Raw genomic sequence first — 19,936 nt, forward strand, 5'->3', positions numbered from 1 at the left:
GCAGTGCTCGAGCTCGATTACCTTCGTAACAGTTTCCAGTAAGTTTTCATTTTATATGTTTCTCTTTTACGTTTCTTCCACCAATTTGTTTATGATAAATTGTTCAGCAACGCATCTCAACATAGTTCCAAATATTTATTTCAACCTTACCGAACTCTTCATGGTTCAGGTTTCCATCGTATCTTCTCAATTATTCTCAAAGAAAATGGTTCAGAAACGAACGAACAAGAAACCAGAACACTGGAAAAGACAAAACTAAAACAAAATTTTCACAATGAGAAATAAAACAAAAATGCAAATTGTTGTTTTGTTTTTGTTTCCAGTATCTTTTTATCATGTATTTACACTCCCTACCCCCTGCCCGGTCGAAGAAGAATAATGGTGGACGTGTTTTTATTTCTTTCTTTTATGTGTATGTGTGTTTTTTTAAAGTAAAAAATAGTAAAAAACGTAATTTAAAATGAGCATTGATTGCTAAATAAATAAAGTTCCAATTACTGTGTGCCGTGCGGTGGAGGGTGGTCAAGTTATAGACAGTACACAGGAGCAAAAAATACATTATGATTGTTTCCATTTTTAGTTTAAAAAAAGGATGGAAAAAGTATCTTACTCATTATCTCTTTATCGCAAGTTGCGTGATCGGTGTGTGTTGTTGTAGCGATGGAGCAGGTTTCAGTTGCATTGTGTACCAAAACCCCTTCGCTTAGCTAAACAAAACGACGAACAAACGAACGAGCTAGACAGGCTGGCTGGCTGGCTGGCTTTTTTCGAGGGCTTTTTTCTGGCCTAATAGTAGCTCACTTTATTACAACACTTCTAAGTAGAAAATAATAATAATAAAAAAAATAATACGCAGTGGGTCCTTTCTTTTCCACGCCCCCTTCCATCCTAAACTACTAAAACGCGCCGACTGTGTGTCCGATTTTTTGCCGTTACGCGCCACTTAACACTACCAACTACCTATTGCAAACTATGATCGCGCCTTGCACCGAAGACTTGCTGCTGCTGAATCTGGGGGGAGCAGGAGGGAAATGATATCGTGATATATTTTTAATTTCTCTTCCACCTCGTGCACGGGGGGACCCACATCTCTCTCTCTCTCTCTCTCTCTCTCTCTCTCAGTGAGATTGCGGGACTAATCATCAGAGCCCCCTGTTTCGGCCTTGTTTCGTCGTTTGTCGACCGTATAATCACAAACAAACGGCGCAAAACGGCTCGCTCCGCGGTTTGAATTGAATTGAACGTAATTAATGCTTAATATTTCGTATCATCTTTCATCTTTCGGTTCGTATTTGCCTATCTTCGCTATTTCTCGATCGCACTTTTGCGTCACACGTGCGCCAAACTGATCGTTTTCTTTTAGTGTTTCATTTCTGACACAATAATGCTGCTAAATTCATCAAAATAAAAAAAGGAAGAAAAGATAAACGAAACCCATTCGATAGGTGGCGAGAGAAGCGAAGGCGTATACAGAGAGAGTGCTATTATAAAAAAAAAGAAACAAAAAACTGAACTTCTAGGTATAATATACGACCGTAAAAAAAAAGAAAAATATAACCATTTATTTAATTTCTCTTTCAAAATTCGATACTAATCACGCCTGACCTCTTCCTTAATACGAACGCAAAAAAAAAGTCAGCTTCAGTTGTATCACACACCTTGCAAATTGTATGCGTTGTCGTGTGGCGCGCGCGGGCGTTGTTGTTGTTGCTGCTGATCTCTGCTGAGTCGCGCTTTTTACCTTTCCTGTTTCTCGTTTCTTTTTTGTTTTGTACATTTAAAACTCCCACACACACATACACGGTGAGAGAGAGATACATAGAGAGAGAGAGAGAGTCTTTTAATGCAGCAAGAAAGGGCGCCCCTCTTCACTTACTCAGGGCGACCAACTCAGAGCAATCCCAACATGTTCGCTTGCACAACAACAACAGCCTACACAACCAACGTTTGGGACAACGCAGTGTAAAAAAACGATTGTTCAATGAATTCTTTTTTGTTTTTGAGCAGGATGTGTGTTTCAGTTCTCGTTCTTTTTTTTTTTTAATTACCACAAAGCAAAAAAATACTACTCCTCCCCCCGCCCCGTCGTGTACGAGAGCTGAACTCGACTGCGACTAATTTCCTCTCTACCAATCGATTTTTACCCCCACTAGAAAGATTTACCGTCCCAAAGCACGATTATTCCACGAGACCGGACCACATCACGGACGCATTATTGGACAAAGACACAGAAAAAAACGATCCCACCCCACCCGGAACCGACGAGCTACGGCGACGAGAGGAAGGCAAAGCTTTATTAGATACGCCGCCTCCCGAAACAAACGTTCTCAGCATTCTCGTCCTTCCGATTTGTTGCTCCCCTTTCCCAAGACGGACGGGGGTTTTGGTGGTGGTGGTGGTGGTGGTGGTGGTGGGCGGAGAGGGGGTGGGGAGGTGGTTTACTCTATCGGATTCGATGCGGCCGCTACTGCTGTTGCTGCTGCGATCCCCTCCCGTCGTTCCGCCTGTTGTCGGCGGTGGTGGTGGTGGTGGTGAGGAGAGAAGCTCGTTAGGACTCGCCGTTACCACTGTCATCGCCGTCCGATTCCACCGACGCATTATCATCGTCCTCGGTGTCGAGATCGTAATCGTCGTCGTAGAAATCCGTCATATCGAGCTGCGCGAAGGAAGAAAAGGAGAAGAGAGAGAGAGAGAGAGAGAAAAAAGGGTCAAAATCGAATGCAATGAGCAGGTATTAGCGTTAAAGTAAAATGTAAACTAAGCTTAATCATGCAATCGTTCAAACTGTTCAGAGCAAACAACGTTATCCGATCACACGCTCAGCTCTCCCTCCCTATCTGGGTACTGCTCCGATAGGAGAATGAGGGGAAGTCTACAACTTCAGTTCATTTTCCTAATGAGTGGACATATTTTCTACGCCTTCTTCCGCAAAAAATGGCGCAAAAACCCTCTCTACAAAGAAGTTGAGTTTCCGTTTCTTTTCCTGACATCTGAAGAAATCGCTCCCTGAACGAAGCGGCGTTAAACGAGTCGTCGTACTGTAACAACAGAGCAAATGGGCACCGGGGGTGCCCTGTGACATATGATGCGTGAAAATGCAATGCCACAACATTTCCCCCGTACTGGCTGGCTGGCCGGCTGGCAAAGTCACTAATAAATGTGCAGCTATTTGTACAGCACCCGCCCGACGCTACAATGGAATGGAAACCATTACATTCGCCTCATACGGCGGCAATGGTGCTGCCACCACCGACTCTAATCCCTTTGGGAGTCATTTGCAACAGAGATTTCGAGGTGGTACTGCCGTGGGCCGTGTGGGATAGCCTCCGGGAAAGATGAAGCCGTCGCAAGAGAGAGGGGACATATCTTTGTGTGTATCGTGTGGTTGGGTGGTGTGGTCTAAAGCACCAAGCTAAGATACACCCGCGGACACAGCAACTGATCGAACTGGTGTTGTTGATTTCCGTTTTATGGTTTCAAAATGCGGAAGAGGAAGAGGAGTTTGGTGGTGGTGGTGGCTGAGTTTACGATAGGGTAATTTATGATGGCAACTTCGTAAGCAGAATGAGATTGATTCTAGCGAATATGACGACAATTGGGGAGCGAGGATATGTGTAAAGGAAATCTATGAATCTTCGCCTTATTCCCCCCTTCGACGGCTTTATTAACCAACCAGCCAGTGATTTTAGTAGCTTACCCCAAGGTACAGGTTCATGAAGAGTATATCATAAAGGTGGAGATGTGTTGCCGCTTGGTGTATGGTTTATCTATCGCGTACAACACACAGCACCAAAGTTGATTACAGTGCGTAAAAGCAAATTGAGTGCAGCTATACCTGCCCCTTAATCTGATAGGTTGTTTTGGGGTTTACATTACAACATACTTTTCTTTACACACGCACACAAACAAATCCAGCGATAATGTATTGGTTTGTATGTCCCAGAGTATTCCAGGGGGATAAGGCAATTCGCAAAAAGGAAATGTTTTGTAGATGAACGGTGTAAATCAACATTATAGGACTGAACAAATATGACAAACGTAATAAAATAATAAATAAATAAATTAATAAATAATGTTTTCTATCGTTTTCAGAACGAATAATTCTAAGAAGAATTTGTGATGATAAAAATTTGAAACAAAAAAGCGAACATAACACATTGATAAAATAGCAATATAACACAACAGGCAAGAACAACAAATAGAATGCCCATTGATAATAATATTACACCGTTTTCGCGCCAAAATAAACAATGCAAAGCTGCTTTTGAACATTGTTCAATTATAAGTAAACATTTAACGTTTAAATGAAATGCTGATGCCTATCTGAAGATTTCGTTCAATCGTAACTAAACAAGTGAAACCCCTAACTTCACCCGATGGTAGTGCGAAGTTTAGACTTTTGTTTGCGTTTTCATTTATCAAATTAGTTACGATTTATTTGCCAATAATTGATCTCGATGCCTTCAACATTATTCACTGACTTTTAAATAAGTACAAAATCAATTAAAATCTCGTTTCAATCAATTTACCCCTCTAGCCAGCTTAACACTGTAAGCTTCATTTACAATCCGTAAAATCCCTATTAAACGTTATCAAGTGAATGTCGAGCGTAAACCGAGCAACCCATGACAGATCATTCGAGTTTCCATAGTTATTATTGAAATGTATTTTACGGGATTGAATTGTACGTTTCCGATGTTGAGCTGGCTTGAAAACCCCTGTAATTGCAACAAAATCAACATGGTAGAAACGAACCCGGGTAGTATAAACGTTAATATTGAGAAAAGCAAATGCTTATTTGCGATTGAACAATGTTCAGAAAGGCATCAGAATTTCAGTTGGTCGTCAAATGCTTACTCGTAGTTAAACAATGTTCCATATCACCTTAACATTGTTTACTTGGGCTCAAAAACGGTGCTTAAGGCCGAGATACATTGTCCGTAATTGCTAGTGTAATTTCGATTTTCATTAGCGCATCTGGCGGCGGCTGGTGGAAGCTTTTTTGGTCATCGAGGAAATGGTCATGCCGGATTTCAAATTTAAGTAGTTTTTCACCTTTTTTATGCAAAAATGGCTGAAATGCGTGCACAACATACTAATCTATCAATTGCATCAGCCTTTAGAACATTAAAAGCTGGAACAATGGGTGATTTTAGGAATCTAGTCATTTTTTTTAAATATTTTATATGAAATTTGGCAGATGTCGGTAGAAATAATGTTATCTACACTTAATGTATTTTTTTCTATCGAATTTAAAAAAGAAAAGGTCAATCAATGATCCATAAAAGTGACATTCAATTAAGTCGAATGTCGAATGAATCAAAAAATGTTTCTGCAACACGAAACAACAACCACAGGATTTGTTTCTTAGCGTGAATTTGCCAGTTCTTTCATACGTTGATAATGTTTCATAATGTTTAACCAAGGTAAAACCAAGTCTTTTGAGTATTTGAAAGCTGAAAAATTAAGAACGAAACGATGTTTCGATGTGATTGCAGCACGATGAATAAAATTGTCAGTTGGGTATGAACATTTTAGCTTTTAAACTGAAAACGTCAAAGGTGCCAATATTACAAATAAAGAAATCAATAACTAGAAATGAACTAAAAGCTATTCTTTCTAGACAAATGATTTTTCTCTGCACTTAATTATTCCTTTTATAATTCTGTGTAAATATGTGTATCTTCTGTGAAAATATACAGGACAGCCAATCACATAATTGTATTCAACCTCACGATCAAAAAGATACATCGTAAGAAACATTTTCTTTTCATCATAAAGACGCCCAAAAACTCCAACACACACACACACCCGCCGCGAGAAGGTAGGTGAAAGAAGCAGATTTGCAGAAGCCGTTAAGTGATGTGTGGAAACAAATCTTACTAGTGTGTGGTGCTCGAGAAGGTAAGGAGGAAGTAGCGCCTCGGAAGCTAAACCCCGACGACCAAGCACACTCAACACAACTCTCTTCGCGGCTACATATCACGGCCAATACTCCTGCTGCTGCTGCACCATTCATGCGGAGCTTGGGATATTTTTCAGCGAAGTTATTTCTATAATTAATATAAATATACAGCCATTTTTCATGCCCTTTCTTCGCTCGTCTCGAAGCTCGCGCCTCTGTGCGGTGCTGCAGCACATACGAAATCTCTGCACCACTTATAGATCCCGTGCCACCACAGCAAGCCAGCCAGCACAGTAAAAGGAAACTGGATTTATAACTCTCTCTCCCTCTGCTTTCCACTGTACGCCCTCCACCGCTTTGGCAGTTCGATGCAGTTCGTGCGATCTTGCACAGCAAAAAAAGGGGTTGAGTGTGGGTATGGGAAGCGGCACAGCATCGGATCAAAATTAGCGGCGGCTGGGGATGGATTAGCCGGTTTATCATGAAACATGGTGGTGAAGAAGGTTGCTCTACCCCTTTCCGGCTTGTGTTGATGGAATGAAATCCGGGCAAAAGAACGCGAATTAAACCAGTGTATGCCCCCAAACAACACCGTAACGCACTCAACCTTTTTCGCCTCTCTTAACGGATGCATTTTTCGCGCAAGTTCAAAGGGCAAAAAGTGAAACATCATCGCAAAAGATATGCTCTGACGAGTGAGCGCTATATGCTGCAACAATCCCGATGGTTGCATTTTGTGTTTTTGTGCTCGTATTGTTGGGCTTCACGGTTTCGAGCTGATCATTATGGTTACCGCTAACCAGCAGCTAATTTATTACCCTCCAAGCATACATTTGGGACTGCGCTAAGGAGCAGTATAAAAAAAGGCGTATCGTTGAGTGACGGTTATACCTTTGTTGCTGTAGAACTCCTTCAGTAGGGCAATACATCATGTGGATTGCATTGGAACATGTCTGATGTGTATGTGGTAATAAAAAAAACTGAAATAAACTTCGGTAAAATTAAGCAACTGAAATAATAATTGCAATTACGACAACAAATTGCCCATTTACCCATTGTCTGGCCAGTACTTCAAGGTTGAATTGTGTCTAAGAACAGGCCTTTAAAAGTGTTTATGATATTGATTTTTGTTTATTTTATTAGTTTAATATTGTTGCATGATTGTTTTGCATCATGGCAAGTCACAATTAAATTCATTCCGTGTAAAAATGGGTTAAAAAGAACAACAACCTATTTGCATACCAACATTTTGCATACCTTCAGGCGTTTAGCAAGGACGATAAAGGAAAAAGGTGTACTTTTGCCCTTTTTTATCAAACAAAATGTAATATTTAACTATTACAGATACATTTTCCTTCGTCATATGACTTTTTTTTAGCTTGGTCAATCACTTTGTCATGATTTTTTTATTGTGATCAGTTCTACACAGTTGAAAATTTCGGTTGAAACAAAATCATGTCAGCGGCACGAGCTCTACTGTGATGATCAAAGGTGAGACTCAAACAGTTGTTGCGACCATCACATGCTTGATGACATTGTGTGCAATCAACTCTAGGTCAGTCACTTGGCCGCGACATTTCCTGTCGGTGATTATCACGATAGTCGCGGAAGATATGCGGAGCGTGCGAGTGGTCCCAAGCATCAAGATTTTTCCAAGATTTTCGAATTATCACCGACAGAAAATGTCGTAACCAAGTGAGTGACCAAGAGTTGGGTGCTAAACAAAATGTCACCAAGCATGTGATTGATCCACCAATTGTTTGAGTCTCACCTCTGATCATCTCAGTTGGCAGCACAGTAAGTAATACGAAGCTGTATAAGTCTCGTTAGTCTTCTTCTTTGGCACAACAACCGTTGTCGGTCAAGGCCTGCCTGTACCCCCCCCCCCCCCCCCCCCCCCCCCCCCCATTCAACTGGTGAAGTGAACTTGGCTTTCTTTGGACTTATTGTTACCATAGCAGGATAGTCAGTCCTACGAATGGGGGCACGGTCTATTCGGGGCTTGAACCCATGACGGACATGTTGTTAAGTCGTACGAGATGACGACTGTACCACCAGACCGGCCCAGTCTCGTTAGTATCTTGTTGTAAAACCGAGATTTAAACGTTCACTCATCAGTTAAATGTAATGTCAATTGGCCTTCGACATAGTTATTTTCGAAGAAATGCGGTCCACGATCTACAAAGTTGGCGACCCCTGATATAGAGAATTTAAACCATGTTCAGCATATCTTCTGGACATGAAGCATGCAATTCGACTGAACACGTTAAAAATGCACGCGTTACTAATCACGGCAGACACGTATCCAGATTGGGTCATTCAAGCTATAATCGGTCCCCCCCCCCCCCAATATTGGTTCCGATATGTCCGTTATGGATAATCGATAAATCGACGCTTCTACAGGGTGAACAGAGTTGTGTCTTGCTAGGCACACCGGTGTAGACAAAAGGAGAAAAACGCTCGTTATAGAAACACCATGCCAAACTGACACGTCCTCAACGTTACTACAAACATACACCAAATTCGGAAGAAAAAAATCTTACATCAACAAAAAAGAAAACAACATCCGTAATTCCCATGTACCACCCAATAGTGTAGGCACTTAAGAACGGAGCAAAGAGAAAGGATTTCATTTTCTTTTCCTGTCTTTAAAGGGAATAACCCACACCCCGGCGGCATCAGCATGCACTCGGGAACGCAGCAACAGTAACATTACCATTCCTAGACGGGGAAATGGTTATTGTTATTGGCCAGCCGTCGGCCATAAGCCGTGTGGGGGTGCATGTGTGCGCTTACGCGCGCATTTAGCTGCCGACACGATCGGTCGTTATGTTTAATTCGCAGAAGACGACAAAGGAGTAGGATATTAGAAAACAGTGTTTCTTTTAACGGCAAACGAGCGGTGTAATACCACCATCATCATCGTCACACCACCAAGTGTTGGCAACTTTAAGCTCTTGGCCATGTACATGCTGCTATTAGTTGGGTAGATTTGGCCGTTTCCCCGTTTCCCGATCGTTTGGGGACACTGCTCTTGTGAAAGGAAAAGGTATCAAATAACGTCATTGCCGCGTCCACACATAATCGATCTTCCGTCCGTCAGCTTGAGAACGTCCATCTGTTGATATTGATATTGATACCGCGTAAACAAGCCACGGTACAGCCCATTCGTTCGCACTCCACGTTGATGACCGACAGGATCCTGCGTTTCTAAGAGCCCATTTTAACGCTACTGTACTACATTGGCAATCCTCTGCTATAACGCACCACACCGGGGGGCTTCGGGACAGACACGGTCCGGCGGGGCAGAGAAAGATTATGCTAAAGACGAAAGTGTAATAACGATGTACGCGGGCCGATTTTCAATAAACAAAAGTTGAGTTATAATTTGCACAATGATTTATTTGCAAACCGATCACAGCCACCGGGCAGTCTACTCGGTGCCGTCGGTGATATGATTTGAATGATGGCACGTTTGCCAGGGTCGTAAAACCGGGAACAATGTTGCTGGCATTGTTACTGTGCAATGTATGCTCCCCGTAGACAGTGAGGCGGTGTGGTGGTGGTGGTAATGCGATGCTAAGGGCATTAAAACGGGAGCCAACCATAGTGCACACCGGGAAAGGCAAAACAAACATAACTGGTTCGGCAAATCAATCACATTTTGAAGGAGTTTATGTAAATATACACTGCCGTGCGGTAGACGGTACAAACAATACCGAAGCAAATGGTGGAAGACATTGGGTGCTGCGCCCATATCCTTGAACTTGAACGTTAAAAGCGTGGAATGTGTAGAGCACGTTGACTTTGTGCCGTTCAACGTTCGGAGCGCGTGAAAGTGATTAATAAAGCGTTTTGATGCAATTTGACAAGAAAATGAAAGACATAGTTTGTGCTAATTTAATCATCACAAAGTAGTTAGGAAGCAAAAAAAGTTCCCTAGCGGAACATAACTGAACGTTAGTTAAAGCTGTCGAATACGATATTTGGCATTATTTATCGATACATTAATTTATAACTAGTATATCAATGCGACTACGAAAATATCAAATTTCTTTAATTCAGATGGTTGATTTTTCAATGTTGGTTGCTTTTTTTGTACTTGTCCTCGTTTATGTACTAAACATGCCAGTCAGACGATCAATCGGCTAGGTATGTTCTCCGTGTCAGAAATTCAACCAACAGGACTTCCATTCCGAAATGCAAAAAAAGCCAATGGGCCCCTTTCCGTTTCAAGATCGTAGGCTGAAATTGAAGCCTGTTAGTTGTTTTTCATTGTATAGCAGTTTTCGAGCAGCTATCAAAGTGAATATAATGTAAAGATGGGCTCATCCCAAAGTATATGTATTTAGAAGGTTGATTTTTGTCGCATCTGCTTCTGAATGAAGATTTTGAGAGCGTTTTGTGTATTCGTCAAGCTACCAGAAACCCTATTTGAGGAAAAGTTTTCACCCGTCCTATCAAAAAGGGAAGTTCAAATTTGGTTATAATAAAGATGCTATGATACAAATACAACCTGGTCTACATACACTTTGATGCTAGATTCCTCTACCTGATCTCTTTAATGTTCCTTTTGGTGCTATTAGCCCATTTGACAGAAGTTATCATGGCTCAAAAAATGAATTCGGATTGCCCTTTGTAGATGCTGTACCGAGAGGAATTTAACTATGAGAGGCAAGGATTAACAAAAACAGACATGCTCTCAACGTGTTAACAAGCGTATAAGTCGTTCAAACAGAAAAAATGAAGCAAATTCCATTTCAGATTCCCTGCGTTATTGCACTAGAGACAAGAATTTGAATGCCATAAAGCTCGTTGGAATCGATTTTAACAGCCGAATTCCAATTCCATCTACCGAATCTAATAGCACCATTTGGGATAAACAAAAACACACGATAAATGTTGTGACATTTTTTTAGAGCAGGTCCTCGAATCTAATTCTAGCTTCGAGGCTGAAATAATCTAGGCTGAAAAACACAGGCTAGCTTTGTGTGTAGTTTTATATGGAGTGTTGACCTGATTTCAGCCGCCAACTGTCAAACTCCATATAAAAAGCTGGCTAGTATCGTGAAAGGCCCCAAAGTTGGCTTTATGATTGAAAATTATAATTTACATCCTGCTTGTAAGACGATTTCAACATGCCACTAGGCTCACAGAAAGGATTCTACACGCAAACAGGTGCGTAACTCAAAATGTAGTTTAAAGCACTGTTTTGGACCGTCTGTATTTGGAAGCATCGTTGTTAAAATTGTTTGGTCCCAGTTTGCAATTTGTAACCTATTTAGCATACGTAAACAAACCCGTCGTACGTCAATTTATTCCACTTTCGATTGTTATGCTTCACCCAGTGTCGTTTGGATTTTTAATCGTATTGTCAAACGACCTGAACGCGAAAAACATCCACTGCGCCAATTAATTATCCATCCCTAACGAGACGATCGATCGTTTGTTGCTCGTTACAAATCAAGGTGTATACATTATTCAATTCCCACGACGTCAACTACCACCGTTCGACAACTATTTACGACCATGTTATGATAAAGAACAGAGAACGGAAAACAACAATTAAAAAAACACTGGACACGATCACTGAACTGAGCTAATATGAATAAAATGTGTGCAAATTGTGCACAGTAGTGGCAAACAACACCACACGCAACGTGGAGTTAATTAAAATACGTCCTTTTCATTTGTTTGGCGTCCAATCGCCTTGCCAATGCAAATATGAACGTAGCAGGACATTTGTTCGAGAACCTTTACACGTTCGTGAGCTCATCGAATTCCATCGTGAGCAGTGTTGTGCAAGATAGTGAACCCTTGTCAACAAGCCAGAGATTGCTTTATGGACAACCAAAATTTGACGCAGATAAGAACGTATAATTTCGGTTCCTTTGATTTCGGTTCGGGCCGCAACACTCACCTGTGGTTCCTGGCCGGTAGGTTTCGTTTTCGCCTTGATGCAATACTCCTCTAGCGTAAGTGGTACAATGATGCCTTCCTTTTCGGCCTCCGCCTTGGCGGCCTGTGCTTGTCGTCTAAAAGCAGGAAACGGGAGGGAGAATGTGATTAACTAAATAAAGCAACAGGCGCACACAGCCAGCGGAGCATTACCGTATGATGTTAGGATATTCATTGTCCTTGCCGTGGGAGTCTCGCCATCTTCGGTACATGACGGACGCGTCCACGTTCGCGGGCGAGTAGGTGTTTGGCTCGTTGAGCAGTGAAATCACGGACAGCAGGATGGTGCGCACGTTCTGCGTCGGGTTCCATCGTTCGCACGGCAGTTCGCCGCTCTGCGGATCGTCGACCGGCGGGTGTAGGATCGATATGCAGAGATCACCGTTCTGGAAAGGTAGCGACAGGCAGCAACAAAAAGGCACAAATCGTTAGTAAAAGAATGTAAACACAATACCAATTTTCGAACTCACCTCATACACATTCGGATGCCAGACTTTTGTCAAAAACCGTATCGACGGTGGAGAGTATGGATAGTCTGGGGGAAATTTCATGTGCGCCTAGAACGAAATTGAGAGAAAAAATTCGATTAATAACACGTTCGATAGTTCAGGCTAGAAGAGTCTGATATGCTGAACCAAAATAAAATCCTATAGAATCCCAAAGCTTTACGCTCCTTCGCTTCCTAAAGCAATAAGAAATAATAGCAATACAAATCTAAACAGATTACAGCCTCAAGGTTCATACACGTGCGAACCTTCCCATCACAACCAAGCCCGAGCGGATGACGCACAACCACCATTGATTGATAACGCTTAGAAGATACAGAAAAGTGTAGGATTACATGCAGATTGCACACCCTTGTGTGTTTGACACATTAGCGCTGCACCGTTCAATGGAAAAGGGTTTATAATTTATAGTTCGCTTTAGAAAGCTAGCTGATAAGGATGCCACTTACAAGATACGAGGGTTCAATATAAGCTCCGCCAAGTAGCAACACATTGCATGCGAAAGGTGCCCATACGAGTTTGATACCCTTGCATGAACTGTAATTTGTTTATTTATTTTCGCTTTTCGTTTTATGTATGTTCTACGAAAAATAGGGAGGAATAGATCGCATTGCTTCCCTTCTTATCAACCGCAGTTCTCTCCTGTTCTACAAACCCCGATTTGTAAATAAACAATTCCCCAAGCGGAAAAAAAACGCTCGGCAAACCTTGACAGACAGACACGACGCGACAAAACGCAAACACAGTAATATGAGCGTGCGCTATTTTGACCAACCGGGTAAAAGCCTTAACCGGAATTGCATATGACACAGATGAGGCAAATGTCGATGCATCCAACAGTGCATCGCCAAAGGCACACAGATAAGAGGACCCCCCCGTGTGTATGTGTGTTGGGCGCGATATTGACAACGCGCAACTCCTCTTCCTGCTTGCCCGTGGCATTAAATCCAGCGTACGGTCGTGCGATCGATTATTGTCGATTGGTTCAATAGAAAATGGAACGACAATAAAACGATTTAGAGAGGCCTACTAGGTGGGATGGAATACGGGAAGCAAGCAAAAAAAAGCCAATATTACACGAGAACGCTAAAAAGCGCTGTTCCGGTTGCATGTTCACGCTGCACCACCACCACCACCACCTTCTTCACATGCATAGATGCGGCAAATGACAAAATTGCTCGGTCGGGGAAGGGAAAACAGGGAACCGCGAACAAAAACAAAAAAAAACAAAACACCATAGCTTGAGGCAAAACGAAGGGCCGCTAAACACGGCCAACCAGAATAATCAATTAACACACGGGCTAAAAATAGGCCCTTTTTCGCGGGCTCGCGTGCATTCGTTTCGCTAGCCAAGCGCGGGTGGCCAGGCAAGTGTGGGTGTGAGGAAAATAGACAAGCAAGCTCTGCCCCGTGCAAACATCTTATGATTCGCTTCGGACCGCGCGCGGTACCACACTTTCTGGCACGACCGGAAAAAGGAAGCATTGCGGACAGTCACGACGACGACGACGACGATGATGACGTTGTGGTTGTATTGGCAGTGGTGTGATTAAATATGTGATGCTTCCGTCTCTGGCCACCGCACACCCACACGCTGCCAAGAGGGACGATCTGCTGATGCTGCTGTTACGGCTGAAGAAAGAAACAGACGACGAACATGTGTGGCATATGCAACAAGTACACTGCGTGTTTTACACTGCTGTTAGAACTAGTACGAAAATCGATGACAGGTACATTCGCTATAGATCGATTGCGATAGAGCAAGCCGCTCGCTTTTAAGAATTGATAAAATAAGCCAGTCGTTTCAACATCAAACCACCGTACACAATGCGAATGTGTAGCCGTAGTGTGGAAGATCAAAATTCTGCTATCGATTTTTACATGGGTCTAGGTAATTACAAAAGAATTTCTATTTGTATCCGTAATTTCAGGATCGTATGATCACTCAAGGTTGTCTTGCTTGAAGAATTACGATTTCATTATGACCTCAAACCATCTTTCTCGCCTAATTAGTGCAATTTGTTGCAACCCGTGTTCCCTGTATTCCCCTTTGTTCCTTTGTGCCAAAGATACAACCACTACAACAGTCACCCGGGACGGTTTCCTTATCTCATTGTCGTGTGCAGCAAAGTGAAGGGGCTTGGGATGTGGGCAATAAATTAAACTATGCACTGATATGTACCTCCAACGATCAAGCTAACGCCATACTAACGATAGCTTTGCTTTCTTGTATCTAATATGAATTTGTTTATAATAATCCAGTACGATCCACATAAGAAACTCATAATAACTTAAATTGACGAAAGGACAAATTAACAGTCCAGTGACAATGACGTGCAATACGGGTCATTACAATTAAATTATAACATGATAAAAATTAGACTCTTTCTTCTTAAACTAGAAAACAAAATCTAGCATTACGTCTAACAAGTCCATGGTACAATCAAAAGACTTTCCAACTATTGTAACGAGTTGTTAGCTTCCTATGTGATTATTTACCCATTTAGAACGCTTTATGGGGTTTTATTTAACCCAATAAGCCACGAAATCAGAAAGAAAAAACCCATCAAACTTCATCTAATTCATCAAACTTCATCTAATTCCATCGATTGATTTCCCTCAGCCTGTTTTATCTATCCACAAACAAAATATGCGATTTAGCTACAATATTCTATTGCCTAGCTGCGAACGCGGATCTTTAGTGCAGATTCAGCAGCAAATGCGTGGCCAGTTCTTCGGGGCCATTGGATGATGAAGCAACGACGCCACATAAACATTACCAACCAAACATAAAACCCCGCTAACTAACTGACCCGCACGGAAAGTGCGTCCACCACTGTGCCGTGGGAATAGGCAACAGCCCGCGCATTACACAAGACGAAATGAAGACGGCAAAAGGACGGTGTAAAGAGACGCTACAAGACGGTCTGAAGCCCTCGCAACCACCAACCAGGCACCAGGCATAGCTCACCCGTCCCGCGTCCACAGCGGTTGGGTAGCGAGCGGGGGCACTATGCTCGTGCCGTCGTCCGGTGGTGGGGGATACGAGTTTAACGACTTCAGTAGTAACGCAACATCGCCGGCGTTCGTCGCTGTCGTTGCGCCCAAGGTTGTTTGGGGCAGTGACGCGTAAGCCCAAACCGACTCAACCAGCAGCAGCTGCTCGGTGGAGGGATCGTAGTAGTTCGCAGCTCGATCAGCTCGTGTGCATGATTATTCGCATTTTGCACGGGCCACGATCATGCTCGTCGATCGAAAAGCATTATTACGAGCAGTGTTGCAGTGCAGTGTGTGTATTGCCGCTTCATGCCGTTCGATAACTTCATGCTACCCCCCTAGGTAGGGAAACACCGTGTGTACGATAAATCGTCTTTGTTGTGTTGGCTAAATGTTTCCTTTTTTGGATATGCCAACAACACCCGGGGCTTTCAAAGTGTTGCTCACACTCACACACGCAAACACTTGCAGGGTATTGCTTCACGTTGAAACTCATTTCCTGTCGTGTTCGTTCGCTAAGTGGTTCAGGAAGGACGGCAGCACGCGTAAAGGAACTCTCTGTTGGCGAAGGAAACGCGCTGCCGGTTGCAAAATAAAGAAAGCTTGTGTCCGCTCGCGGGGGATTGGGGAGACCACAAACACAACCCGGGCACAACCTTGCTGAGTCGGTTGGTTCATCTTCAGCACATTCCACACGCACACCAAGGGCGTACGGTGGGGGGGGGGGGGGGGGGGCGCCATCAGCGCCGGATTACCTTAAAACGGTCATTAGATTTTGCACTCTTCCCCTCACTCCACCCTGTCTCACCTTGAAGTAGCCGCCCTGGTAGAGCGTATCCGGCGGCCCGAAGATGGCCACCTCCCACTCGAACAGATTGTCCTCGTTCAGCAGCTTCACGCGGAACCCTTCGACCGGTTCCTCCTGCAGGCTTTTGTACTCCAGCGAGAGGGCACGCACGGCCGAACTGGACGGTGTGGCGGTCATCTTGGATCTGTGAATTTTGGGGCTGTTGTTGTGTGGTTCGTTTCGATTTGTGTCTGTGGCGTACGGATCACACCACTGATTCGTCACGTAAGCGAAGGAAGCTAAAGACGCCCGTTTCCTTCCTTCCCCCTAATCGACAGCGCCACCAACTAGCAACTAGACACACTCGCGACACACACTTATCTATCTCTCGCTCTCTGTGACTGCGGCACAGCTTCCCTCGACTGCGGGTCGTCGTGATTTGCACGGTGCGATCGTGCAGCCTCCGATACGATGCAGCAAATGCAACGGGACGCGCGCGCGCTCACACACAAACACAAACGTTGGATTCACACGCTCGAAATAAATTGCACGCCGAAATGTTCACTTCCGCCCCGTGCTGGTGAGGGTGCTGCGGGTGCTGCTGCTGTTTGTTTGTTGTGTTCCTGCTTCTTTATGATCGATCGCACGCTGAACAAAACGCGGTGACGCGCGCTCTCTCTCTCTCTCGCTGGCTGGCTAGCTGGCCGCGTATTTGGTGCCGTTTCCCTTCCAATCACGGCTCTATGTCCGTGCGTCTAAAATGAGATCAATGTCGCGTGAAAAAAAGAAGATTATTACTTTTGACGACACCAACGGATGCGTTGTTGTTCTGGGAGGGGGGGTGGGTGGTACTTTTTGTTCGTTTCACTGTTGTGCCATTTTACTACACTTTTCCTTTCCCCCCGAGGCCGATGGTCAATTTTCGCGGAGCCCGTAACAAAGGAGGAGACATGTTTTTCCACAGCTGAAAGGTAATCCGGGGGGGGGGACGATGACGGCGCAAGGTGAAAATGTATATTGCAAAATGCGACCAGGGGGGGGGGAGAGGGTGGCCACGGCGGCAGATGTTGGTGGTGGTAGAGGCGAATGATTCAGACGCACAGTTGGAAGCGCGATGCAATTTCATCGCGCTCTCAAGGCTACCGAGATGAAAAATGCATCCAACGGGCCTGGACGGAGCGGGGGAGCTCTGTCCGGGGGGACAGAGAGGGGTCCGATAGACCGAAAAGCGAAAACACTCTGCACAACGGAAAACCCATCTCAGCCGTGTGTTGGATGACGCTGGTTGGAAGGTGTTCGAATATTTCGTATTCTCTGGGCAACCGCCGCCGCTGCACAAAATCCGTCCGCTGGTGGTGTGTGCGAAATAAAAATAAAAACAATGGCGGACATTTTACCTGCTGACTCGGGTCGTGCACACCCTGTCCCGCTCTAGCAAAGTACGTCAGTCGCACACCGTTCGAACTCGCTCTCGCTCTCTCTCTCTCTTTCTCGCTCCACTGGTGGAAGAGTCTTTCTTACGGTGAATTGTAAAGAAAAAAAAACGTAGCAAACGTTGGGTTTTCCGTGTGCACAGTGCGAAAGATGATCGATCTAACTGACCAAACCCCTCGTAACACGGACGGCAGCAGCCAACAAATGGGGAGTGTTTTTGGGGGTGCACAAGCGTCACGCTTTTGTTTTACCCGAACCGGGACCTCCTGTGCTGCAGGATTGCACAAAAACCGTCCCGTGACACGCATACACACGCACGCAGCAGCCCCTATTACGCTTTGCACACAGTGTTTTTGTTGGGTCCGCACGATGTGTGCGAGCGAGCGCAGCGCACACTCATACACTTCCGGATAAAGCGAAGGTTTACCACCACGCAGCACTCCAACCGTTTCAGTCCTAGCGACCTCGAGAAGGTACAACAACACCACCGTCACACGGGTTGCCCTACAGAGAGCAATGGCTGTAACAAAAGAAAGAACAAAAACGCACACACACACACACACGCCTCCCACAAGGAAGCGCGACGACGACGACTTTTTCGTACCTGGGGCCTGTTTGTTCTCGAACACAATGTGGCCAAATGGACGCACACACACACACGCACACACTCACAGCAACACACGCACACGCGCGAACACACACCCTTGCACGGGAGGAGGGCTACACACACGACACGAGCTCGACACGGAAACTATTTGGCAGCACTCGGACTGGTAATTTGGATCACGGGCTAGCAAAGGGCTAGAAGGTTAATTTTCCTCGCTGTGCACATACGACGACACGCGCGATATCACGGACCGAAATGGGGAATTAGTTTTTTTGTTGCCTTTTACGTTCTGCTGGGTACGAAAATTACTCGAAATGTGTGATGAGAAAACTCTCGAATGAAGGTGCTCTCGGTTGGCTTTATTTTGACAACAATGGGCTGGTAGGGATGGGCGCAGCGTTCCGATCCGTTCCGAATGTGTCATGCCCAAGTAACATTTCGGTGCGCTTTACTGTCATAGCTGTCACTGTGGTTGCTTTCCGTTAAATTGTTCGTTAAAATGTGTGCTTCATATTTTTGAACTAAACAAGTCACGTTTTATAAGACTACATCGTTTCGCTAATAAAATTTCCACATTTTTTCACTTTGAACGTTGAGCGTAGTCATTTATTTGTTTGTTTATTGAAGATAATTGCAAAGCGCGAGAACGGGCTTTTGTAATTCTCAATTTGCTCTCGAATAAAAGTGTTAACTATTTGAGATAGGCCATAGTTGTTTGAGTTGTATTTGTAGGATGAATTTTAATCGGGATCACCAAGCAATTACCAAGCAGTGAGCCGATTTTTGTATGAGATTTGTCAGTTAGTGGTAACAGAGTTATGGCATCGTCCGATGTCATCCAGTACGTGTAGCTTTCATGTAATGGGATGGGATCCGAAGCCCCTTGAGGGATAATATAGGTTCTCCCATCCAACTCCTATCTCGACATATCCTTGTCCTTGTGCAGAGTGATAACACGTGCCTCCAACATGCTTGGGTACACGGACTAGCTCCATCCCCTCAGGGGCATATTGCAAACCAGGAGGGTTGGGCATCCCGGGAAACTGAGTGCCTGATCGTCGTGGGGTGGGGGGGGGGGCATCCTGACGCAAAACAAAATCGTCACGTGGGTGTAGGGCCAGTTACCCTGTCCCATGCCTTAGCTGAATACAGAAAGGGACAGGACTATTCGAAACGGATCCAACGATACCGACCCTACGGTATGCCCTAGGACTACGAAGTAAGTCTTTTTTTTATTGTTTTATGGTACAGTGATCCAAGCTAGTGATGAGTAAATTTAAAAAAATCCGAAAGGTAGATGCAAACTCCAATATAGGAGCCGTCCGGAATCGTTGGTTCCGTGGGAGCCTCCCGGAGTCGTTCGAAGCTGTCCAAAACCATCCTGAACCGTGGAAGCCGTTCGAAGCCGTTCGGAGCCGTCTGGAGTCGTCCGAGAAAGTCGTCCGAGTGGAGGTTCCAAGTCGAGGGTGCCAATTCCGGGAACCCATCACTAATCCAAACACCAAAAATTTTGCATAAAAAAGCAAAATTAATTCACCACACATCCGATACGTAAAATAGAAAGTTTGGAAGCTTACCTGCTTTTCTCAACAGATGTCACTTTTTACTTAACATTATTTTCTTTTCCTTGCATTGTGGTTAGCAAAACTACTATGTGATTCTGCTACTATGGGACGTTAGATCTACAGTAGGATGTATCTTGCTGTATGAGTGCAGCCTTCCCTACATCCTTGCTTGTATAT

The 19,936-nt window shown here is 44.2% G+C and overlaps 1 protein-coding gene across 2 annotated transcripts; it reads right to left on the reverse strand.

The window, feature by feature from the left end:
* Positions 1-1,514: 1,514 nt before the first annotated feature.
* On the reverse strand, positions 1,515-18,566 carry LOC120955522 (ubiquitin-conjugating enzyme E2 R2). Of its 2 annotated transcripts, none has more exons than XM_040376466.2 (6): positions 18,192-18,566; positions 16,175-16,908; positions 12,334-12,420; positions 12,017-12,249; positions 11,826-11,940; positions 1,515-2,656 (listed from the first exon to the last, which is right to left on the reverse strand). In XM_040376466.2, the coding sequence occupies exons 2-6, from the start codon at positions 16,349-16,351 to the stop codon at positions 2,549-2,551; spliced, it is 720 nt and encodes a 239-aa protein (XP_040232400.1). In that variant the 5' UTR covers positions 16,352-16,908; positions 18,192-18,566; the 3' UTR covers positions 1,515-2,548. The 2 variants fall into 2 exon arrangements, with proteins under 2 accessions (XP_040232400.1, XP_040232403.1); XM_040376469.2 differs by lacking the exon at positions 18,192-18,566 and adding an exon at positions 17,551-17,978.
* Between the last annotated feature and the right edge of the window lie 1,370 nt (positions 18,567-19,936).

The sequence above is a fragment of the Anopheles coluzzii genome, chromosome 3, assembly GCF_943734685.1.
Source record: "Anopheles coluzzii chromosome 3, AcolN3, whole genome shotgun sequence".
NCBI classification, from domain to species: domain Eukaryota; kingdom Metazoa; phylum Arthropoda; class Insecta; order Diptera; family Culicidae; genus Anopheles; species Anopheles coluzzii.

Bases quoted from the DNA above. Each gene is read 5' to 3' on its own strand.
- LOC120955522 (XM_040376466.2), bottom strand. From the start codon at position 16,351: ATGACCGCCACACCGTCCAGTTCGGCCGTGCGTGCCCTCTCGCTGGAG. The intron at 12,421-16,174 runs GTGAGACAGGGT...ATTTCGTTCTAG, and splicing joins ACCAGGGCGGCTACTTCAAG to GCGCACATGAAATTTCCCCC. The intron at 2,657-11,825 runs GTGAGTGTTGCG...TCCTTCGCGCAG, and splicing joins CTACCGGCCAGGAACCACAG to CTCGATATGACGGATTTCTA.